Source organism: Manis javanica, chromosome 14 (genome assembly GCF_040802235.1).
Source record: "Manis javanica isolate MJ-LG chromosome 14, MJ_LKY, whole genome shotgun sequence".
In the NCBI taxonomy this organism is placed as follows: Eukaryota; Metazoa; Chordata; class Mammalia; order Pholidota; family Manidae; genus Manis; species Manis javanica.
In genome coordinates this window covers 7017154-7042219 of record NC_133169.1, presented here as the reverse complement: position 1 = coordinate 7042219, position 25066 = coordinate 7017154, and the positions used below count along the sequence as shown (strand labels likewise).

At 45.6% G+C, this 25066-nt stretch overlaps 1 protein-coding gene, 1 long non-coding RNA gene and 1 pseudogene across 4 annotated transcripts in view; 2 read left to right on the top strand and 1 right to left on the bottom strand.

The window, feature by feature from the left end:
• SLAMF1 (signaling lymphocytic activation molecule family member 1) overlaps positions 1-22379 on the bottom strand; it is a 37895-nt gene extending 15516 nt beyond the window's left edge. The window contains exons 1-4 of one of the 2 annotated variants that reach the window (XM_037023933.2): positions 21274-22375; positions 13007-13342; positions 10855-11139; positions 865-963 (exon numbers count right to left, since the gene is read on the bottom strand). In XM_037023933.2, coding sequence (XP_036879828.2) covers positions 865-963; positions 10855-11139; positions 13007-13342; positions 21274-21349 — 796 coding nt within the window. In that variant the 5' untranslated portion in view covers positions 21350-22375. Of the gene's footprint in view, positions 1-864; positions 964-10854; positions 11140-13006; positions 13343-21273 lie in introns of both variants that reach the window. The other variant, XM_073222142.1, reaches the window with a different exon arrangement.
• LOC108402937 (uncharacterized) lies at positions 2424-21263 on the top strand. Of its 2 annotated transcripts, XR_001854569.3 has the most exons (4): positions 2424-2554; positions 3105-4001; positions 8131-8231; positions 20440-21263. It is a non-coding gene; the product is annotated as an uncharacterized lncRNA (long non-coding RNA). The 2 variants fall into 2 exon arrangements; XR_012125317.1 differs by lacking the exon at positions 20440-21263 and having other exon boundaries at positions 8131-10840.
• A 1765-nt stretch (positions 22380-24144) lies between the features above and the next one.
• LOC108402927 (ATP synthase subunit epsilon, mitochondrial-like) lies at positions 24145-24294 on the top strand (annotated as a pseudogene).
• Positions 24295-25066: the final 772 nt, after the last annotated feature.

Below are 25066 nucleotides of genomic sequence, written 5' to 3'. Positions count from 1 at the left end.
GGACAATTTGGAGGAATGTCCAGGAGATACGACTACCTCCAGGCACTTAAACTGCAAGGGAATAATGAGGCCTTAAGGGTTTCAGTCCACCCTCGGCAACTTTCCATCCTGGTTAGCTTGTCTTTAAGCAGCCTCACCAATTGCACCCTTTCCCAAAGGTAGTCAGAATCCGCACTGAACTCTCAGGAAGGAGTGTTCCCTCTGCCGTCTTCTGATGGCCTGTGGGCCTCCCCAGTGGAGCACACCCTGGGAGTTGGGTTTTTGGTTCATTCACCAACCATCATTAACCGTCACTTAGCCTCTGTGCCTGCTTCCCCGTTGCTAAGTCACAGAGAAGCAAGTCCCCTACTTCTCTCAGAGATTTATCGTAAGGATTACCTTATTGTTTAATTTATTTATCTCATTAAGGATAAAAAGGAATTATAGAAAGGTTTCAATCCTTGGGTGAAAACATATATCATAATGTCCTTTTATTAGTCAGTAATTATAACTTCTTGAATAAGACCCAGAGGCTCCTGAATCCTGCTGCTAGTGAGCATCGTGGAGCCTCCCGCTCAGACCCCCTCAGCACCGTGGACACACCTCACTGCTGGGCTAGTCACACTGAGTTGAAATCATCTGTGTAATATCTCCCATGTTAGATACATTTGGCTTATGTTTCTTTTCATGCCATAGCCTATACAGGGCATCAAGACACGCGGAATTAGACCAAACTGAGCAAAGTCCCAGGACGTGTGTATTTAGTGTTGTTGCGAAGGTGCTCCGTGCAGAAAGCCAAAGCTCTGCGAGCAAGTCTGTTTCTGCGGAGGGAGGCCGCCCTGCTCACCTCAGAGCCTCCGCTCAGGTCTAGTGTCAGACACCTACCTCTTCTTCTCAACAGGAATATCACCACTTCGAGAATCAAGACGATGCCAACAATGGCCCCTAAGAATAGCCCGGTGTACAGTCCCCATTGTTTGGAGCCTGAAAAAAAAGAGTCAAAGGCCAATCTCTCAAAGTGCTATGAGTTCAGAACATCCTTCACAGAGGTGGGGAGACCGAGCCTCAGGCCCTCTTCTGACATTCTTTCTTGAGGAGACGTTTGTTCCAATGGCTTTAGACCATTGAAGATTTCCGTATCATATGTTTTCTTTCCCCAATTTCTCTCACTACACTTGACTTTCATATTCCTAATTTCCAGAAAGATTTTTCTATCCAAATGTTTTATTTTCATCTCAACAACCACATATCTAAAATTAAACTTATCTTTGTCTTTCTAAGTCGAACTCCCAGCCCAGTTTCTCTATTTTTAAATCTCTAATGTGCCTTGTATCCATTCTGGTAAAATGAACATGACGGCTCGGCAAGCTGTCTCCATACTCCCATACCATTCTCATGAGACACCAAGAGGAACAAACATCTACTTTTGTTTCTTAAAAATAAACCTAAGTGCTATTATTGTCCTTCCATGCAAATAACTACATTGAAACCAGACCTGAACTGAAAGAAGAGCACGTATTTTTTTCTCTCAATGATAACCATGTTAATATTAGGCCAAGTACCAGGCCCCAAATCAGACAGCCAAATTTTATTGCCCTCTCTCCTTTGCCCATTTTACCAAATCCTTCCAAACCAGGAACAGCACCTTGGAAAACAGTGAATCACTATCACCCTAGTAAACAGGACATTTAGCTCAGTGAGATAATGACAGACAATTGTAAAACATTTACAATGGGCCAGGCATTTTTTCAGCACATCATGTATACTAATGTATTAGATCCTCACAACAGGCCTATGAGGTAGGGACCCTCATTACCCCCATTTTGTGGATAAGGAAGCAGGTGCGGAGATCCCCAAGAACTAGAGCTTGGCCTAGGGGTGGAAACATGGCTGAATGCTAAAGACAGACTTCTTGGACTTGGAGAGGCTATGGACTTGGGGTGGGTCACACCAGGGTGAGGAACAGTGGGGGTCTGCCTGAGGCACTGGGGCTCTAAGTAATAGCATTAAGGTTCTAATAGGATAATAGCAGCTGAAAACACTAATGTAAAGGCAACTTATGAGGATGACTGTGGAATCAGCCAGTTTGTGGTTGAACCTGTGATGGATTTTTTTGGAAGAAGTTGCGAAGAAGGCACAGGTCTGTCACAAAGGGGCAGAGTGCTTAGAGGCACAAGTTGACCAAAGATACAGATTGAAGGCTCAGTGAATTGATAAAAGGCATGCCACCAAGGTCCAAGTGGGCCTTTAGCCTGATAGCTGACCAAGAGTTGCTTCCTGGGTTTGAAAGGATTCTCTCTTCTTCTTCCTTAGACCTTTCACACATCGTTATCCCACGGAATCTCACTGGAATGACTTCGTGAACATCTTGATTATAGAATCTCTTCCCAAAATTCAATGTGCTTTAACCCAACGTCAGATCCCAACTTCAGTCTGCAGTCAGGTGACCTGAGCAAACAGCTGGGGGGCAAGCAGAGAGTTGTAAGAAGACTCCTGAATTTATAAAAAGCATGAAATTCGAGCCCAGAGCCACTGCAGAGGACGGAGATGCCCTATGAGCAGCTCCCTCTGAATGGTATGGTCACTGTGAACTCTACATTCGGGTGTGTGTGTGAGAGAGAAAGAGAGTAAAAGAGAAATAGATTATTCAGAGCTGATGTTGCGGATAGAAAGCTTTCAAATCCGAACATAAGCAGAGCCGGCAGCCTAGACGCCACCTCATTTCATCAGCCCCTGGACCTGACCCGGAGAACTGTTCTAGCAGTGCTCACTAGTTTGAGTCTATTTCTTCTTCCTTCTTCCCTCATGTATTTTGGGACCTTCTAAAACAAGAGTTAATATAACAAACACTTCCAACCATCTAAATCATTTTAAGATAAATTAAATACAATAAATTCATCAATAAAAATAAATAAATTAAAATCAACAAACAAGATGGTGCCTCTAAAACTAGAAAACAGCAGATGATTTAAAACTGCATTTGCAGTGCCTGCCAAGTGAGCCTTTCCCTGCCCCCTGCGCCCCATGCTCGTTGCTCACAGCTCTGCTGTACCCCTACACACATAAACTAAAAACGAGTGGGGCCCAGAGCACATAATAACGCCAGCCCTCTCTTTCTTTTCCAGGGTCTCAGGAAGATGAAAGCTTGTCCTATGACGTGAATGACCAGCTTCTGCTGGTCCAGCCAGATCTGCCAGGCAACGGGGCTACAGTCCTGAAGGATGTTTCATAAGCCCTCATTTTTCTCCTGGCCTTTGGATGCAGAGGAGTACGAATCTATCAGAGGATTCAGGTTACAGCACCACAGACCATGGCCCCTGACGGGCACTGAGCATCCCACCCAGCTCAATGGGTTATCCCACCCAGCTCACTGACTTCCTGTTGAGGGAACTGACTCACACAAGTGCACCCGAGTCACAGAGAATGTGAAGCTGAGCTGGGCCAGATGAGGGCTGCAGACTTCATGGTTTGTGGCTTAGCCTGTGGAAGTGGGGCCCCCGCAAGGAAAGCGGCAGTGGGTCAGGATGCCTTGGGCGACCCTGGGAGTCAAAAGCCCACTGAGGTGCCAACTTGAGCCTTCGCCATCCTCCATGCCATGCCTGCTCATTCTTGCCCCCATGCACCACCCCCTACCTTTCCTCTGCTGCACCTTTAGCTGCCCAGCAGGCCAGTCGTCCATCCTCTGACCACTTTTCCTGACCACTCCCACTCTCACTCTTCCCTCGCCCTCAAGCTCTCCTGGTCTACGCCACGCATCTTAGAACCTGAGTTCTGACATCACCTCTGCTGTGGAGACCATTTTCAGAGAGGGCACTTGGAGCCAGACAGATGGGTTCACATTCTGGGTCTACCACTTGATAGCTCTCTGACCTCTGACCTCAGTCAGGCTGCTCATACCCTTTGGGGCCTCAGTTTCCTTATCCGCAACATGAGCACGACAATATCTGGTTCAGAGTTGTCCTGAAGGACCGGCAAAGTGACCTATGCGAGTGCCAGGAGCGCAGCCTGGAATCTCGCACGTGGTGAGTCATGTCCACTCCTCCCACTGGCCTCTGTTCCCCAGCTGGCTGCGCGCCTCTCTTTCTGCTCCTTTGCAGCTCTCTCAACAATCGTGGCACCCCACAGATTCTCGGTAAATTCTTGTTGGTTGATTGGTAAGATGAGGAGAGAGGTTTGGTGTCAAGTCCAGGGGAGTCCCTTCAGCCCCATCCTGTTTACTTATGACTTAGTTTCCCGATCTGCCCAGCAGGCCCAAGTATTTTTATGTTTGGGGTTCAGCTATTTGGTACCATGATCTAAGTATGGTATTTATATGGAAACTAAATGTCAGGGACTCAATGCCCTCAGGAATTTGGATAAATATGGACAAAATGCTACCTTTATAGCTTGTTGGGATCAGGTTGCCTGTGATTTCTGGGAATAACTTTCCATGGTCCTCTAGGTCTTTGCTACAGCAGCTCTACTTGCTCTAGTCCGGGCTGTCCTGGGTGCAAGGTTCAGTCCCTTCACCAGTTTCCACAAAGACAAAAAGAAAAAATAACCCTATGCCAAGAATTTTGTGGGTATGAGTCCTCTACTGAAGATTTGAAGGGTCACGGGATGCAGAATCCATCGTGAACCAGAGAGCTTTCCGTCATCTCACAGCTCGGCCCCTCTCTTTCTCTCCCTATACCTGCACAAGGTACATCTTCTCCATTTCTCAGACAGAGCCATCCAACCCCCAGCTGGCTTCTCTGCGGGGGCGGGATGTCTCGCCCTCTGCCCACAGCATTTATTAAGGTGCTCTTCTAAACAAGTACTGTTCCCTTCCACAGAATTCCAGTAGGGGTTTCTTACTATGATATTATTTTCCCACCTAGTTAGGCATGGAAGTCCCACCTAGACTGTAAATATCTCGGAGGTAGACCCTGTACCTTCTGCTTTATTTGCATCCTTCATTACACCTGATACAATATAGGGCAGGGGGACACGCCATACGTGCAAGATGAGCTAAGTTAGATTAAATTAGCAGCCACAGAGCGAAGCTGCGAGAAAGCAGTCACCCATCCATTTGTATGAATTATCGATTGCTAAATATAAGAAGGTCTCAGAGCAACGCAGAGGCACCTTCTGAGTGGCCCAAGGTAGGAGTCAAAGAGAATCAACAACGACCTACTTGGCATATGCTTTATAATAGCAAAATGGAACCAAGAAAAAAGTGTTATGTCCGTGCTCTCTGCATCACCTGCGTTCCCATTCTCAAACCACCATTTCCTGTGGCAGAAAGTCCTGCTCTAACCTCTTCCTCAGTCATGTGGTGGGGCCCCTCAGGATGGCGATGCTCGAAAATCAGACCGTTTACCAGGCCCATTCTTCCTGCACAAAGAAACCCTATCTAAACATTCCTAAACAGGAGGGTTTTTTTCCCCCTGCTGCCTCTTAGAAGTAGCTGAAGAGGCTGGTTGAGATCTCTAGTGCATTATCTTCTTCTTTCGGGGAGATAAAGAAGGAAACAAGAAAGAATCTGAGAAGCTCATGTAGTTCACCCCAGGAGATACTGAGATGCTAATGTAACGGTCTGAGTGCACCAGGTCTCTTTCCTGCCTTTCATGTGGTTCTGTCAGCAAGGCTGCCTGCACGGGGCACATCTACTTGAAGAAGTCAACTACCACGAGATACCTTCTTGTTGATAGTGGTTTCCACTCAGAATTGGGGGCGGGGGAAAGATGCAGGCAAACTATATATGGTTGACCCTGAAGAACACGGGTTTGAACAGCATAGGTCCACTTATACGTGGATTTTTTTTCAATAAATTTATTGGAAAAATTTTTGGAGACTTGCGACAACTTGGAAAAACAGTTTCTTTCCTCTAGCTTACTTTCTCGTCAGAATACATCATATAAGATATACACAAAATATGTGTTAATAGCTTATGTTATCGGTAAGGCTTCCGGTGAACAGTAGGCTTTTAGTAGTTAAGTTTTGGGGAAATCAAAAGTTATATGCCGATTTTCAACTGACTGGGAGTTGGCAATGCCCCAACCCCTTGTTCAAGGGTTAACAGTTCTAATATAAGATCTGGGACCATTCAAGTAGAAATTTTTAGAGTTCACAGCTTCCAAAAAAATCCCATGCACCTGCTTATCCCACCCAGGATGGTGTTGCAGAGGCTACTAATAGGGCCCCTAGTGCCGGCTGCCTCCATTCCCCCAAGGCAACGCAAGTCTGGTCCAGTCACAGAGCTGCCCAGCTAGGACTACCTTTCTCAGCTCCCCCTGTAGCAGGTGTGGCCATGACAAGCCCTGACCCATGAGAAGTGCCCAGGGTCCATCCTTTCTCTACTGGCACACTTCCTGGACTGGGAGCACCATGGAGAGGGACCTACCTCTGTGCATGGAATATTTAGGTGACTCTGTAACTATGGGAGTCACTGTCTGAAGTCACAGGGAGTCACCCTGTCTGAAGAAATGGGTTTATTAGAAAGGGGAAGCCCCTGGGCTTACTGGCAAGTGTCAGCTTTTCCTTGCACTGATCTAACCCAGGCTTGCTGAGACAGCTTTTTGCTAATCTACTGAAAAAGGTCTTCTTTTCAAGATGAGCTCCCAGGGACCTTCCCTTTTAGTTGAATTATTTGAAGTTTCATATTATTCCTTCTAGCATGGACATAACTATTTCAGAACATGGTCATGAAGGATGACAGCAGGTCACATGCTGTCCAGTATTGACCTGCATCACCATGCTTTGCATGACCTCATGAGAGTACTTGGTAGCACTCCAGGATTTGGACTTTGCCCTAAAGATGCTTCATAACAATAGACATTAAAGTGTTTCTTACTATAAAACACTGTAATAGCAATTGGAATTAGGATGATTATATGACTGAGGCTGGACAGATGTCATTAGAAAAAAAGGTTTCAAGGAACAAATATGTCCTTGTGCAGTTTAAGTGAGTCCTGACAAGAGACAGTGTTGACATCATACACTTTGGCCTCATCACATCATTAACCACTTGGAGTTTCCATTAACAGAGGTGCAAAATATCTTCAAATTGCTGTCCTCTTTGTAGATGGTGAAGGGACCTCTAATACACCCTCAGACCTCACCACTTCATCCCAAGGCTGGGATTTCCCTTGTATGAAGTCTTTGCTAAACTGTTACTACTTCGGTCCCGGCCTCATCATCTCTGGATGGATTACTGCAGCAATGGCCCCTCCCCAGAGCTGGTTTCTCTTTCTTCTACCTTTTCCCCACCTCGTTTATTCTCCACTCCGCTGAACTTTCTCTGGATATGCATAGCTGATCGTGTTACTCCTTTGTCTAAATCGCTACTAGTTCCCATCACTTATGGGATAGTACAGAACAAGATAATACTGTATCTGCTTTCCCCCTGCCTGGAATATCTTTCTTTTATCTGCTTGGGTAATTTCTATTTATTCCTCAAAACCCGAATTAGGTCACATGCTCTGTGATGCTCTCCCTGACTCCAGGAGACAGGGTCAATCATTCTCTCCTCTTTGTCATCTTGCACATACTTCGGTTTTGCATCGCTCATACCACACAGTCTACGATAGTTAAATATTTATAGAACTCTCTCCTTCCTGAAGGGCAAGGACCATTTCCTTTTTTTGTCTTGGGTACTCAGCCCCTAGCACAAGGTTGGAACATAGTAGAACCTCAACCAATGTTTTGCTGAACTAAGCACAATATTTTAAGAATTCATAATATTCATTTGCAAGCACAAATCAATAAACGAATAAAACTATGTTTTCCATATTTAGGCAACCTGGCATCCTGGGACAGTCATGCTGCAAACAAGCTGTGTGACCTAGTTCTGATGCCCTATGGTTTCCCATTCCTGTGGCTTAGGGAGGGGCTCTCTACTGGTGTTATGGGTTGAATTGTGTTTCCCCCAAAATTCATATGTTGAAGTCCTTAGAATGTGACCTTATTTGGAGACAGAGTCTTTGCAGAGGTAATCATGTTAACATAAGGTCATTTTAGGATGGTGTAATGGGCTGAATTGTGTCCCCTGCCAAATTCGTATGTTGAAGCCCTAAACCCCAGTACCTCAGAATGTGACTGTATTTGATAACAGGGTCTTAAAAGAGGTGATTAAGTTAAAAGGAAGCCATTAGGGTGGGCCCAAATCTAATCTTATTGGTGTCCTTATAGGAAGAGGAAATCTGGACACACAGAGCCACCAGGGACACGTGCACAGAGGATAGGCCATGTGAAGACACGCTGAGAAGGCCTGGATTCCAGCCTCCAAAATTGTGAGAAAATTACTTTCTGTTATTGTAGCCACCTACTCCGTGGTATTCTGTTACGTAGCCCTAGCAAACTAATGACTGGTCATGACTGGTGTTCTTATAAGGAGGGGAGATTTGGGCAGAGATACACATAGAGGGATGATGATGCAAAGAAGCTCTGGGAGAAGACGGCCAACTACATGCCAGGGACAGGGGCCTGGGACAGATGCCTCCCTCCCAGCCCTCAGGATGACCAACCCTGTCCACCCCTTGATTCGGACTTCCAGACTCCAGAACTGTGAGACATTTTGGATGTTTAAGCCCCCAGTTTGTGGCATTTTGTTACAACAGCCTAGCAAATGAATACACCCTGGTAACCCTTTATTAACATTTCTTATTAATGTACACACAAACTGAATCACAGAATATCGACTCTAGAAAGAACTTCACTGGCTCACCCTTTGAATTTTACAATGATGAAACAGGCCCATGCCAGGTGGTTCCCCCAGTGACTGAGCTGAGATCCTGGCAGGGCTGTCCCGTGGTGCCATGTTTATGCTGCTCCTTGTCCCTCCACCTTTCATGAGAACCTGCTCCAGACATGGTAAACCTGCTCACATTTGCACATACTTGATCCTCAAAGTGTATTAGATGGGTAAGAGCATCCCCACATGTTTCTTTAGAATGTCCTGAGCCAAGTACCCCTAGCATAAGCTTTGTGGCCTACCAAGACTTTGGAATGTACTGATCAAGTTCTTGTTAAACCATATTGAGAAGCATCGGGAGATTTCTCCCTCTCTTTTGAGACAGGAGAGTGAAAAACATCACTCTGATTTGCTATCCCTGGAGAGGGCTATGTGGGGGTAAGGGGTACTGCTTCTTAGCCCCAAGAAAAAAAACCCCACATATTTATTTTGGCTTATAAGGCATTTTAAGTGCATTATCTCTGCCACTAGTACTTATGAGGATTCCAGGTTCAGACAGGTCAGCTCTGCCACTTGCTCTGTGTGTGAGCTTTCCTTCTTCATTTCCTTATCTGTACAGTGGAGATACTCTACTATTAGGTTGCTGTATTAAATGAGGTGCCACAGAACAGGCACATAGTGAGCAACAAAGATCTACGGGTTGTTATTATTTTAGATAAAGAATCTGGGTCTTAGACAGGCTAAATGACTTATCTTTGTAAGTAAAAAGGGGAGCAATGGATCTAGGACCCCTAGGGCCACATGCTGTAAACTCTGAACTATGCAGCACTGTTTTCTTGGTCCCACCAGCATGTTCTGAATAACTGTGAGCAAGGAGAGAGGTCTGGACTGGGCGACAGCGTCTGAATGTGGTTTGTGTGTAAGGTGGGCAAGCAGTCAGACACATCTAGCAGGTGGACGGGTGGTTCACTGCTATGAATGGATGGCTGGGGGAGGCAAAAGGTGGTGGGTTAGGTCCCCCAAGGAATTCTCAGATGCAGGCTGGAGGCCAGGTGGGATTTTCCCAGCAGTGCATCTGGGAATACCTCGGGGGAGTCTCTTACTACAAGTGCTATGCTGAAGGGCATAACCTGGCTGGATTTCCCTGTCTTACCCATCCCTGGTTGTCTGTAAAAGCCCTCCACACAGACATCAGGTCTAGTGGAGGGAGAAGTCTCCTTGGAATGATCCTACTTCCCCCCAGTGGACACAGAGAGGAGACTGTCAGGGCGTAAGTAACGCCTTGCAGAGCTAGCACCCTGATGCTACCTGAGGACAGACACAGGATCTGTGAGCAAATAGCGCCGGTGGTCTCTCCTGTTTGCAACCTCATGTCATTAGATGGGCTTACTTAATCAGCCCTCCCTTCCTTTTGATAACAGAATAATAATGTTTTTCTTTCTAGAGAAAGACCTGTCAAAAGATATAGAGTTCCATCCTGACCCTACTTATAAGTTGAAGACATTTGAGGAGGGTCCTTAAATGCTATGAGCTTCAATTTCCTCGCCTGTAAAATGAGGATGATACTATCATTTACCCAATAAGGTTATTGTGAGGAGTAAAAGAGATTATACAGCTGAAAGTGCTTTGTCTATAACGGAGCGCTATACGATTTATCATTATTCCCACACTTCTAGTCTGGTTTTTAGTTCGAGAGAGGAGCCCCTGGTCCTCTGACCTGCTATGGGGTTCACAGGCCATTCCACAAATGTGTCCCCTCATTACATCTTGCTTTTCATTACTGAACTCAGTAATCTTGACAACACGTTGCTGGAGAGCAGACGTGACGTATCGTATCTATTCCTAGTCTCCCACAGCGTGAGTGGCGGCTAAGTACTGACTGATTACGTAAAGCTGTCCCACCACCAGTGGGGCCCCGCTTTGGGGGTCAGGACTGGCCACCTGTTCTCCCTTCCCCCTGGACACAGCCTGGAGACATGGGCTGGGGGGTCCGGCTCCATCATTTCTCACTGGTTTCCTCAACTGGGACGTGAGCCTAATAACGCCACTCTGGTCATTATGAACAAAAGGCTCTCCCAGAATGCTCATGGGAGGGCTGTTTTATAAACTGTAGAGAAAATGTACAGTGTTGTTACGAAGATGAGGGCCGAGGCTGTGGAAGTGCAGGTGGGGACCGACCCATGTCATTATGGTGGCCCGCTAGCCACTCCCAGGGCACTCACCTGAGGGGTCTAGCCTGCAGCGGGACTGTGGGACGAAGGTCTGGGAGCGGTTGCTGACGGGGTTGCTCGCGGTACAGACGTAGACACTGTTGGCATGCTGGGGGCCGAGGGTGAGGGCAAGGAGGTGGGAGCCGTCAGCTGGGCTCAGCGGGTGACTGTCCGCCTCCTCGCTCCAGCTGTAAGCTACGTGGTCCCCCTTCTCTGCCACGCAGGCCAGCGTCAGGCTGCAGTTCCCATTCTGCTGCGTCCAGTTCAACACCTTAATTTCTGGAGTGGAGACCTGCTCTGTCAGGAGGGGGAGGAAAGAAGCCATCACTGAAGTGAACCCCCTGGAATGCTGACTTGAACATCTTGTTCAAAGAAAATGCAGCCCAAGGGTATTTTCCCTCCCTGTGGGTCTGTGGTGTGACTCACTCCTGTTGGAGACCTGGTGCTTCACTCCATCCCTCTCCCCCTGCACTGCTTCCCAGGACCATCCCAGGATAAAATAGAGAAGATGGTCTTTTGGTCCCATCCCGCCAATGCTGTTGGGGCTCCTCTTGCCCCCACCTGACCTAAACTGCTCTCCCATTTGTAGAGTTTGCTGTCAGCTGATCCCCCCACAGGCTTTAATTGTCATTGGCTGAAGTATTACCTCCAAGACCAAAAGGCATGACTTTTATTGGTGGGATTTTATATATACAGTGTGTGTGTGTGTGTGTGTGTGTGTGTGTGTGTGTGTGTGTGCATGCACATGTGTGTGTAGGGCTAGTGCTTTAGTGCATCTAACCTATCTCACTCTAATGCCATGAAATAGGCAAGGTAAAGGGGGAAGTTTTATTTATTTAGCAACTACTATAGGACAGCCACAATTCTGGACTTTCACATTCATCATATTCTTTCATCTTCTCAATAACTTCCTCACCAATTATAACCCTACTTATAATTATTCCCATTTTATGGATGAGGAAACTGAGTCCCAGAGAGGTGGGGTGTCTGACATAATGTCACTCAGCTCCTAAGCAGCCAAGTTGAGATCTGAACCTAGGTCTGTCTGACTCCAAAATCCAATCTCTTTCCTTGACTTGAGAAGAATACCATGGCTGCACAGACCCTATTTTCCAAAGTAGGAATTTAATCACAAAATGTGACAGGATATGAGAAAGACGATGGTGATGTGCGGTCTCTGTGCTCACGGCAGCCTTGCCCCAGGGCCACTACTGTCAGGATCAGAATTCCCTGGTACCTGGTGCAGGGCTGTGGGAACTATACACACTCCCTGGAAGAAAAGGAGTGCTAGGGGCAGGGGATGCACAGGGAGGACATTGCTGTCTCTCCTGTGGTATGTGAGGATTTCAAAGAGATGATGGGTTCATGGGTGTAGCTCTGGATCCCATCTTCAGAAATAAGGAAGTCCCTGTGAAGAAGTAAGAAGCCCACAAGGCTGTCAGGATTCCTGAGAATTGAAGGGAGCCTCTGGGGCCAAGAGACACAAATGCTGGGTGCATTCCAGAGAGACGGGCAAAGAGGTTCAAAGAAGAACTGGCCTCGGATTTTGACGGACCTAGGTTCTAGTTTCAGTTCTGCAGCCTAGTGATTCTATAACCAGAGCCTTTGCTTAAATGAGCAAAAGGCGCCTCTTCTAGCGGCAGATGCCATTCTATGGCAGGACGCAGGGTGTGGTGAATGGTGTGGGGGCTGAGTTTCAGCTCTTCTTTTCCCAGGATCCCTAGAGTGGGGAGCCACCCACACAGAGGTGTGTAACCTGCCAACCACTCCCTTCTGGATATGTGTCCTCATCTATGAAAGAGAAGTTAAGCTTGATCAGTGGTATTCAAACTTTTTAAAAATCAGGAAAAAAAACCCTCCACCTTTTTTTCAAAACAAAACCTGATTTACAAGTTGAGAGTCCTGAGGTCCAGGCCCTCTATCCCCAGGCAGCTGGACTCCTTTCCTCTGGGAAATGGGTTGAGGGCAGCTAGTGCTAATCAGCATGCAATTTGAGCAAAAGATTTTGTGAACCCCTAAAACTTCTTCCTGAAGCACAGTCTAGATAGCCCTGGACTAGAAGATCTTTCAAGTTCCTCCCAATTCTAAATACTCTTTGCTTCTGAGGGAGGCCTAAAATCCTAGGCGAGGGGCCGGCGTGGGCGGGGGAAGCCACCGTCATTACCATAGAGCTTCAGCTGCACGCACAGGCTCTGGACTGAAACGTTTTCCTCCAGGGTGATGAAGTACCAGGCCTCGTCCTTCCTCTTGCTCTCCACGATCTCCAGGCTCGGCTTTTCCAGATGAAACTTACAGCCATCCTCCAGATAGGGTGGTGAGGCCCCTTCCGGCAAATAGATAGACGCGATTTTCTTCTTGACGCTGTTTCCTGGTGATTCTGCCCTTGTGACAAGGACGTGGATGCTCTTATTCATGATCTTACTTAGCCCTTCAGATGTGAGGGGCAGGAGCACGCTGCTGCCCAACTGCCCGAGGATCTTTGGGCAGTTCATGCCCTCGCCTGTGGGAGGAAGGAGAAGCAGTCCCTCATTATGCAGGCCTTCGAGAATCACATCCTGGTGTGGGTCAGGAATGACAGACGAGAAGCTCCCTCTTCCTTTCGGGGTACCCCTGGGGTCGCCAGGTCCTTGGTCGTCTGTAAGGCCTGTCATGAGTGTCCCACTACATTCTCAATATTTCAAAAAACCCCAATAGGAATCTTAGAATTACTTATGACAGAGCTACAGAGACTAGCTAGGACACTAGGTGGTTTTTGATCTGAGAGGGAATTTGACCATCTCAGATTTATAGTTAAGGCATCTAAGAGAAGTGACATGACTTCCCTAAAGTCGCATAACTAGTAACTGGACTGGAATCCAGCTCTGTTAATTCCTTGACCAGACTGCTTAACACCATGGGGTACATCGTGTGCAGGATGGGGAGCCGTGGAAGTGACTGAGCCGCGAGCCCAGCGGCCATCATGGCAGGAGGCTCTAGAGGCATCCCTGCGGGGGATGAGCAGAGGAGAGAGCCCGAGGGACGCGGGGCCGGGAAGCGGGAGCCCATCGCCCAAGCTACGGAATCCTAGCTCTTCAAAAAAATGTAAGACAGTTAATAATGTTGAGGGAGAGACATTATTTTATCTCTCTTCCAAAAAGCTGAGCCAACAACAACTTAAAACCCCAAACCTTTTCAAACCACCGTGAAGAATCCTACCGATGACTGTTTCGCACCTCCTCTCCCCTCAAACCCACAACCTTAGCCGACGACCTTGCTTCTCAGGTCAGTGAAAAGGCAGAAGAACCACAGAGAGAACTTGCATTTGTCACACCACCGAATCAACCTGCCTGCTTGGACGGGTCGTCCGGGCTCCCACTGAAGGCTAGCCTCTGCCTTCACGCAGCCTCCCCTACGCCAAAGCTTTGCTCCTGAAACTGCCCCCACTTCTTGCACTGTCAGCTTTATTGCTGGGATGGTATGTTATTTCCATCAACACATAATATACAACATGTAATTTCCTTTATCATAAAAACTCCTCCCCTGATCCCAGGTCCATCCCCAGCTGCCTCCCCATTTCTCTGTTTTCCTTTGTTGCAAAGTCCTTTAATGTGTTTAAACTTTCCCCATTTCTTGACCTATGTTTTCCTTGTACCCGCTCCAAACAAGCGTTCTTCCCTCTACTCACTGGAACCACCCTTGTCAAGGTCACTCTACACTCCACGATACCAAGTTAATTCTCCATCCTCACCTTGCTTTCTCAGGAGCACTTGACATAGTGCATCACTACATCTTTAAAACACTGTCTTCATCTGGCCCCGGGAATACCTGGTCTTCTTCCTATTTTATTGGCTGCCTCTTCTCAGCCTCCTTGACTGGAACCCTCTGCTTTTAAAGATCTCTAAATATTGGAGCATCCCAGAAAGCAAAACTCAGACCTCTCCTCTTTCCCAGCCACACTCATCAGGTTGCATGGTTTGACATTATTTCTGGAGTGCTTACTGAGATAGATCTCCCACCCAAACCCTTCACAGTACTCCAGACTGCCTACACAGATCAGTGTTTGGAGGCCCAAAGGGCATCTAAAACTTATCAAACGAACACTTGATTCCACAGCCCCTCCTGCAAACAATTACAACTCCCCCGAATTCTCAGCCAAAACACTGGAATCAACCTTGACTCCTTTCTTCCTCTCATATACCGTGTTCAGTCTATCAACAAATCCTGTTGGTTTGGCCTTCAAAACATGTCTGGAGTCCTAGGACTTTGAACCCCCCTCATCTCTACCACCATCCTCACAAGCACGGGCACTGTCCTTGTCTTCCAACGAATCTCCCTACATGCATACAACGGACAGGAAATAATCCTTTTCTACTGTTTCCAGTTTTGTCTCTCTATTGCTTTCAAACTTCCAGGGCTTCCTTGCACCCATAGAATAAAAATCCGTAGTCCTTGTTATGGCTTCAGAGGCTCTGAAGAATGCAGTCCCTGGTACCTCTCCAACCCCATCTCCTGCCCTCTCCGCTCACTACCCTGTGGCCACACCGGTTCCAGCTGTTCATCACTCATCTAGAACATTCTCATGTCAGATATTTTGTGTTTGCTGTTCTCCCTCTCTCTGGACATCTCTTCCCTTACATACTGCAATAGCTTATTCCCTCACTTTATTTACGGTTTCTGCTAAAAAAATGATGTCCTCAGAGAGACCTGCTCTGACCATCCTACCCCAATTAGCATCCCCCTTCCTACTCTAGTTGTCACAGTCATATTGTCATTTTGTGGTATTGTATGCTAATTTTATGTTTTTCTCCCCCACTAGAATGCCAGCTCCTTGAGAGGGAGACTTTCATTGTGTCCCCTGTTCTGTCCCTTGGATCTACCGTAGTAGGAAGCTATCTGTTCAATTTATGAATTCTGAAAGCTAGGTTACCTGACTAAAATCTCTCTTATTGACCTTTACCCAGTATGTAACTGAACTTAATCATAAGCTAATGTTCATAAAAAGAGAAGTCCATGAGTCAAAGAGAGCATAGATTGTTCTAGCTGATAAGAAAGACAGAAGAGTAAAATAATACTGCTTCAGTAATACAGCCTCTTAGAAAAGACACAATTGACTTATGGTTAAGATGGGTTGTCGAGAAATTGGGTGAAATGGCCAAAATATTCTTCATATCATAATGTCTTGAAATCCCAACGCTGTCCTGTAAAGGGCGCCGACTAATATCAGGTTAGAAATCAAGAGATCGGAGGAAAAAAAAAAAGCAGCAGTCTACATGAGCTAAAATCAGGATTAGAGTGGTTGAGATTCATAATTTTTAAGGAAAAGTGAGAAAGGCAATTAGACATTTGTTCTTCTAAATATTGATAAAATATGAACTCTTAAAACAGCGCTGTCACGGAGAACAGTCAGTGATTCTGTAACTTCTTCCTGCGTTCATAGATCGTAACCCCACTAGAGGGTGAGGACTTCATGACATGGGTAACTGCTGAGCTGCTGTGTTGTATATTTGAAACCAATGTGAGATTGTATATCAATGATACTTTAATTTTAAAAAAGAAGAGTGCGCTCCCTTGTTCTTAATTCACTAGATGAGGAATGCTGGCTGTTGGGTTTGGGGTTGGAGTTTTTTACCAAGATAATTGGGAAGCATGTTGGCATTTCTTCCAGCCACATTTCTGAATGCCTGACTGTCCAGACAATCTAGTAGGTACAGAATAGTCTCTTGAATCCTGCATTTCAACCTCTACATATAAAGGGCTGATAGAAAATTAGAACCATACCTGAAAATAGAAATACCATATTGTGTGCAGGCCCCCTGAAATTATCTATAAAAAGTTGGGTAGATAAGCATATGTACATTTTCCTGGAAGCACACCCACAAATCCTCGGTCATCTCTTAAAGGGTCTGAGATTCAAAACAAGATTAAGAATCACTATCATACTATTGGTTTTTTTAGATCAATTTTGAGACAGAGAAAATAGGATTGGAAATGATTGCCATCTTCATCCCATAACCTTCCTCTCTTCTAGGTCTCCCACGTGCCCATTCCCTACACCTAAGTCAACAGGCTCTTCACACCGTGGGTACTTTTAGAACCTGTGATTGGTGGGGAGTGAGGGGGATGAGAGGGTATAGGGTAAGGAAGGGAATAGCCCCTCGCCAAATTAAAAAGGTTTTAATTTAAAGGAAACAAAAAAAAAAATAGGAGGGGAAAGAGGAAAAGAAAAGGAGGGGTAGATGAGAAGGACAGACTGAGTGATTTACGCACACGCAGTCGTGGGGAGCAGAATCAGAACCTCGTCAGAAGAGACCCTCACACTCCACAACCCACATAAAGGATGATGTAACAACCGGGTGTGTGTGAGTGGCACGGCCTGGAGGAGGCCCTAGAAACTATCACCACCTAAGCACGGGTGGAAAAATCAGTGGGGACTTCAAAGTCGTTCATAAAACCCTTCCGGTATAGCCCCTGCTCCTGAAACGTCGTCCTGCCTGATGAGTGTTTTCCGGTGGGTGTGAGTCAGCCGGCTCCTGTTTACCCAAACAGTCTGGAGGAAACACTCGTGGCTGTTCACACCAACTCACTTTCCTTTGAGTGTGATTCTACTTAGAAAGTAGAGTGATTCACCTGAGCCCGTGAATCTTTTCCTGAAATCAGCAGCATTTCGCCAACCCTTTCACAAGATGGGATTCCACCCAATGACCGCCTTTCTTCTTTTTGCCCTGAAACTTCCCCAGGTGCCTGCAGCATCTTGCTACAGCATTGCTTTCAGGTAGAAAAGGGGCAGCCTTAAAGGCCTCCCAGTTCTGGGCCCAGAAAGAACAAATGACTTGTCTGAGCTGCCTTTTTAAGTCCCACCAGCCACCCTCCTATTCCTGCCCTTGAAGCGGCTGGATCTTCCGATCTCAGAGTGTCTGTACTCCCCGTGCCCAGCCTGGAAGCCCGCTACCCACCTTTATTTGCCTGGTAAACTCCTTCCTTCCCACGGGTCCTGCCTCTGCCCCACAGCCGAGACTCAGGCTCCCTGCCATGTGCTTCCAGTGCATTTTGCATCGCTCCTTCCCGTCACTCCCCACGCTTTTAACTCTGGTTTGATGCCTGTCAACCTTACTCAATAGTAAGTTTCCAAAAGTGGGGACTATGTCTCTTTTGTTTACTTTTAAACCTAACACCTACCTAGGACAGAATAGAAACTCAGGTAAGTCCTCATTGCTCAAGAGAATGAAAAAACTGAATGAGATTAATGAATGAACAAATGACAGAGTTTAAAGTCTCCTCCCTCCAAAGTCAGAATGCCTTGTGCTCTAGCTTTACAACATCCTTAAGAGGTATAAGAAGGAAGGAAATGATGAAGACGCTTCTCCCTGCTTGTCAGGTGAGGAGATGGAAGTGTCTAGCCCTGAACTCTGGGATTCAGGGAAAGCAGACCACTTGTCATAGCCCCTGAACACTCATGACATTTCACCTGTGCATTTGTGCCATCGTCTGGAATACTCTCTTCAATACCTATAAATATGCAACCTCCCAGACGCACATATTTGGAAGGACACATAAGAATCTGCAACAGTAGTTGCCTCCAGTGAGAGGTATGGGGGGGGATCTGTCCCCATTCTATACCCTTTTGTATTGTTGCAGTCTTATAGGTGTATGTGGGATACACTTCCAAGAAACAAACTCGTTAACAAAAACATTAAATGAAACTAACATAATGAAAGAAGTTTCTATCCACTTTCCAAATTCCAGAGCAAAGACTTCCATATGCTCTCTACTTCTTTCTATGACTTTATCAACTTCTCTCACCTTTTGAAAATTCCTATACTTCAATTCATTTCAGTTCAGTTCAAATGAACTCATATACTTAAATTATTTATAGCATATTCTACTTATTACCATAGGACCTGGATACAAGGTTTAGCATTCCCCCCTGTACCCCACCAGCTCCCTAAATGTAAGCTTCTCCAGTTGTATTCATTGAAGCCTCTGAAGTCAGGCTGTGTGACCACAGAGAAATTGCTAAACTACCCTGTGCCTCTCTTTCCTCTTTTATAAAATTGTAATGGTTGCAATAATAACACATATCTCATAGGGTTGGCATGAGAATTAAATGAATAATACACATAAAGCACTTGGAACGGTGCCTGGTATATATAGCAAGCATGTTGTGCCTACTATTATTATTCATTCAACCAACATTTGTGAGTAGACGCTCATGTACCAGACGCTGGGTCAGGCTCTGGGAAGAAGCTGTGATTGTTCATTTTGCTTCCCCTACACCTCACAGAGGGCCTGCCACATCATGTGTCCTCAAACAGTGCCTGCCACATCATGAGGATTGTCCAAAGTCATTCTATAGTTAACACCAGACACCCTGATATTCTGATTTCTAGTCTGGCACTGCAGAGAGTGAAGGTGATGGCATTTATCATGGTGTTAAAGCTTTTGAACTATAGAAGCTCCTAGAGCTACATCTTGGGACAGAATGAGCCAGTGAACAAACAAGGTTAGGCCAAGTCTAGAAGCACACACTTGTCCCTCGCCTTTCCCCCATGTGTGGGAAGGAGGTGGGAAGAGCTGCTTGGAGGAATAAAAACATCCCACTGGGGTAGATTCACCAGTTGTAACAGATGTACCACTCAGGTGGGGGATGCTGGTAAAGGGGAGGCTGTGTACATGTGGGGATAGAGGAAGTCTCTGTACCTTCCACTCCGTTGTGCTGTGAGCCCAGAACTGCTCTAAAAATAAAGTCTGTATTAAAAAAAAAAAACATTGGGGGAAATGAAAAATTCACTTTTGGGTGGGGAAGGACATGTGGACTTTTTGATTTTTACAATTCTGACTGGGAATTGGGAGGTGAGCTGAGCGGGATGTGAAGGGGAGTGGGTACTGACTTTACAAGAATCAGGTTTATGGGTTGGGCGAAGCTGTCATGGCTGACCTGTCCCACTTGCAAAGCATTTCCGTCTGGGTTTTATTGGGGTTTCACAAAAGGGTGCATGTTTAAAAATAAAAACACTGTAAAAGTTTTGTGCCTGTTTCAGAGAAGATGGAATGCAAGGAAAGGGGCCACTGCTGATTGGCTAGACACGCCCTACAGGGCTGGGCTGTTCTTGCTAACCAGTGATCTCCAGCCTTTGGTGGGGCAGCTGTCAGCAGCCCCCGACACGCCACGGGCCAGCCTGGCTAGCAGGCAAGCAAGCACGGAGGTGTGAAGTCCAGCCCACCGTGCAGCCCCATCACTCCTAGCGTCACCAAGAAGTGTTCCAAAAATGGTAGAGTCACAAATGGGGTGCACCTGAAGGCTTGGTTCTCCCTGTGATGCCTTAAAGTGGTTCTGCTGGGCTCTCTGAGCCCAGAGCTCACTCATTTCCCCCCTAGACCTTGGAAAGCAAGAGCCACGGGTCTGCCTGATTCTGAGGGAACCTGGAGTCAGGGAAGGGCCTCTTCAGTGAGAGTCCAGCAAAGCCAGGATCCCATACACAGCCCCTCCGACATCCCTCGCTTTCTCTCTGGGCTTCTCATGAGAAAGTCCATAATGGATTTGCAGTCTTGAAAGCCCCGAGCGCAAAACACCCGGAGCCTCAGGATTTCCCCCCTTCCCTAACGCTGCTCCCACCCCAGGAGGCCTCCCACACTGATCGAGGTCCCGAGGCATCGAAGCAGAAAGGAGATTCTCACCCCACGCCGTGCTGAGCCCGAAGGCCACATCTTACACCTTGTCTCATAGCCCCGACCCTGCTGCACAGAGAAGAGCAGCTTGCCTCTGGAGGAACACCAGCCGCAAAGACATGGACAGGGCCCAGCCCTTAACCCGCTCCTGTGTGCCTGGCCCTGCCTACCACTGGAGCTGCCCTGACCTTCAGGGCTCCCAATTTGTATTTCCCACTTACTGTAACCAGCCCTGGGCTCTAGAAATCCTGGCCTCTCCCCCATCTTGCTGCCTGGAACCTTCTCTTCTAGGAAAGTCACCACCAGTATGAGCACCCTGTGGCCACCATCTGTCCTCAAGCAGTGACTGGAGTTTTCACTTCTACCCTCTCTTCCCACTGCAGCCCTTCCTTGTTGGGCCCTGTTTCTGGTTTGTCTGCTTGTGGGTGTGAGGATCCACTGGTAGAAGAGATCTTCTCCCACAGCTCCATCCCTCCGGCTCATCCCTAGCCTGGGTCTCTGCCAGAAGGACACCGGTGCAAACCCAACACTAAACCAGAACTCTGACCGGTGCCTTGTTTCCTTGGAAACTAGGTTTGGTGGGGCAGAGCCTTGGAGCCCAGGGGCCCAGGAACTTATGAGGTTCCTTCCTCTTTGAAACAGGCAGGCAAAACTCAGAGCCAATCCCTGAGGAAGAGGCAGCCAGAACACAGCCTGCAGCCCTTACATCTTCTCTCCCTCCAAGGGACTGGCTGATCCCTGGCAGGCAATCGCTGGACTCAAAGCCTCAAACAGATAAGCACCCACCTGTTCCGCAGCTCAGCTCAAAACCCAGGGAGAGGAACAGCAAGAAGTTCAAGGAGACGAGTCTCGTGGGATCCATCAGCCAGCGAGAAGGAGGAAGGGAGCCTGGCGAGGGGCCTGGCAGCTGCTTGCAGACGCCGCAGCAGAACCCGCTCCGTGTCAAGAGTGCTGCCTCTGCTGTCTAGTTTATACATCAGGAACCAGCAGGCTTCCTGTGTCACTGGGACTTTTTCTGCTTGTGTGTCGAGGATTGCTCATCTGCTTTCAGGCCTTAAATCACTTTGCTGTTCCCAAGAAGTCGAGTGAGTGCAAGAGCCAGGAAGACAGCTATGTGGTCACCTCGGCCAAACCCCAGCTTTGGGCAGAGATGTGCTCCCGTCCTCGTCATCTGAGCTGTCCCAGGAAAGGGGGGCTGAGCTTCTCAGGGAAGTTCTGTCTGGTATCTCTTCTTAGAGAGCTAAGGGAAGATGGGTTTTTTTCGGGCTACCCCCAAATCCGGGTCAGGTAGTTCAAAGCTGAACTTGGATGACGGAACTTTGAAGGCCTCGTGAAACTCTTACTTCTGATTTATTCCATAATTTTAGAAAACATCCTCTACATGCAGACAGGTTCTGGAGCCAGAAGTTACAGAAAGGTAGGGTGGGCAAGGATGAATCAGGTGGCAGAAACCCAATTTCCTTGCTGGGTACAAGTGGTAGAATTTGGTGAGCCCTGTGTTTTCTTTTGGGGGGGCTCCCTTTATGTTAGGGCTTGTACCTAACTTTTTATCACAGGGAAGAGACTAGCATTGACAACAGAAAGACCCTGTGCTTTTCCATGAGTTAAGCAATAAGAATGAAACACAAGGAAGATGATATTATCAGTGTTCACAAGGAGACTTGGAAAGGCCAGGCTAATATTTTTAACATCCATTTAACAGGTCAGAGTCCCTCTCCAGTGGGCCTTCCTAAGGGGATCCAGGTGGTAAGAGCTGGTGACACATGTGAACTTGCTTTGTCCTCACTTCCCCCCCATTCACCTGACACCCAGCCACCTCCCCCAGCCCTACCCAGTGGTGTGCTGGAGCCGATACCGACTCATAAGAGCCAATTATTAAATTTTCAGGAATCTGATAAACTGTTTGATTGATACACATTGCCATTATTAAAAATGGAGTTATATAAACTTACAATGAAGTAAATTATACTAACTATAACTAATATGTATATTATATTTATATATGTCCTATACAAATACAGATGTATAAATAATTATATTCTAAGTAAATTGCATTGAATATGAATTATATAAATAAATTATATATAAATATAAACCTGCAATGAAATAAATTATACTGAAAACTAAGGGAATAAAAGCTCAAAGCTCATTACTTCCTAATTGTTTTATGACACTTTACTACTATCTGTGCTTTTGAGGACATTGATGTCTATTATATCTCTAGAGTGGAAAGAAAATACCAGATCCTGTATGCTGTCATACCTCTTTTCCCAGCTCTGCGTGCAACGACATCAAGTTGGTAGCTTGAAATCAGCCAGGTGGGAGTGCATATGCAATGGGAATGACAAGTGATATAAATCAGAGCTTTGATTTCTTGTTTTGTTGGATGTCTAGATGTAAGAAAGTGATGAGAAAAGGTAATGATGCAGGTTAAACTTAAAAGTGTGTCAGGATTGTAGCCTTTGCATCATTAACAGCATGAAAATTTTGAGGACATATCTTTCCAGTATTCAGAAACTATCGTCTTATTCAACAAAAGACATAGTGTCATTAACCAGCAAGTGAGGTTGCAGTATACATCTTTGATGTTTCACATTTCTTTAATTAAAAAAAAAACTGAATACAAACAAGAAGAGAATAGAGTGAAATACCTAAGAGTTAAGAGGAAAAAAACCCCACCAGACTAGAATTCTGCATCCTGAGAAATTACCCTTCAAAAGGGAAGGAGAAACGAAGACTTTCTCAGACAAAGATGGAGGCCATTTGTTGCCAATAGCTCTGACTTGCAAAAACTGCCAAAAGAAGTTCTTGAGAGAGAAGGAAAATAATATAGGTCAGAGACTCATATCTACATAAATAAAGAAAGCATCAGAGAAGGAATAAATGAAGATAAAACCTTTTATTTTTCTTACTCTTATTGATCTAATAGATAACACATTATTAAAAAGGTAAGAGCAACAATGTATGCAATTATGTGTGTTTATGTATACTTCATGTATATGTATATATATATATATATGCTGTGTATGCTTAAATATAAGTGAAATGAATGACAGCAATGATACAAGGGACAGGAGAGAGGAATTAGGATACATTAGGAAAATATTGTTATTATAAAGAACTTACACTACCCATGAAGTAGTATAGTGTTTTTTGAGAATGTGCTTAGATTAATAATAAATGTATATGGCAAAATCCAGGTTAACCATTTAAAAAAGTAGAAAAAGAGAGAGAGAGGTGTATAACTGATATACTAAGAAAGGAGAGAACATGGAATCATATAAAATGCTCAATTAAAGCCACAAAAGGCCAAAAGAGAGTGGGAGGCAATAATAGCAACAAACAACAAGGGCAAAAAATACAAAAATACTAACATATATGGTACATATTAATCCCGCTATATTAATAATCACTTTGAACATCAATGGTCTAAATGAACTAATTAAAAGCCAGACATCAGCAGAACGGATCAAAAATAAGACCTGACTGGCTCCTGGCACCCGGAGGCAAGAGGTCAAGGCAAGAGACAACAGACTGGCAGGTCCAGAGCCCGGCCCCTTCCACCTCTCAGGTCTGACCTTCCTGTAGCTGGGCTGCAAGATAAGCTGACATTGACACGTTTTCAAGGTTCAGCCTGATACCCACTCTTACAACAATATGGTGGCATATTGGCAACAGGCTGGACAAAGCTGATACTCCCAGATGTGTGCAAAAGCGATGAGAGATGCACTAAAGACAGAAACCAAAGTAAATGCCTCAAAGACTTCTGACACCAGCATAAAAATTGTTAAAGTGGAAAAGGAATAATTTACCCTGACTAAAGCTTGACATGCTATATTTTCAAGGTGAAAATTTTTAGGCACATGTTATGACAGACTGAAAATGATCTCACTTCATGGAAAAAAGTACTCTTGTTTGCAAATTGACAGTGCTGATAAATTGAAGTATGGTAAAAAAAAAAAAGATCCAATGATATGTTATCTGTAAGAAATTCACTTTAAGTATAAAGACACATAGAGATTTAAATTAAATGGATGGAGAAAGAGAAAACATGCTAGTATTAATCAAAACAAAGCAGAAGTATCTATTTTAATTTCAGACAGAGCAGACATCAAAACAAGGAAAGTTATTGGAGATACAGAAGGATGTTACATAATGACAAAGGGGTCAGTTCTCCAAGAAGATGTAACAATCTCTAACACAAATGTGCCTAACAACAGAGCTTTAAATACATGAGGCAAAAAACTGATAGAACTGCAAAGACACTATTATAGTTGGAGACTTCAACACCTCCTCTATCAGAAATGAATATATCTAACAGGCAAAAAAAATCAGTAAGGACATTGTTGAATTCATCAGCACCACCAATTAATGGGATACAATGGACACACATACACTACTTCATTCAATAGCAGAATACACACTCTTCTCAAGCTCACATGAAATGTTCTCTAACATACCACCTTCTGGGCCCTAACAAATTTAAAAGAATAGAAACCATACAATATCTGCTCTCAGGCCACAATGGAACTAAAGTAGAAATCAGTAACAGAAAAATAACTGGAAAATCCCCAAATAT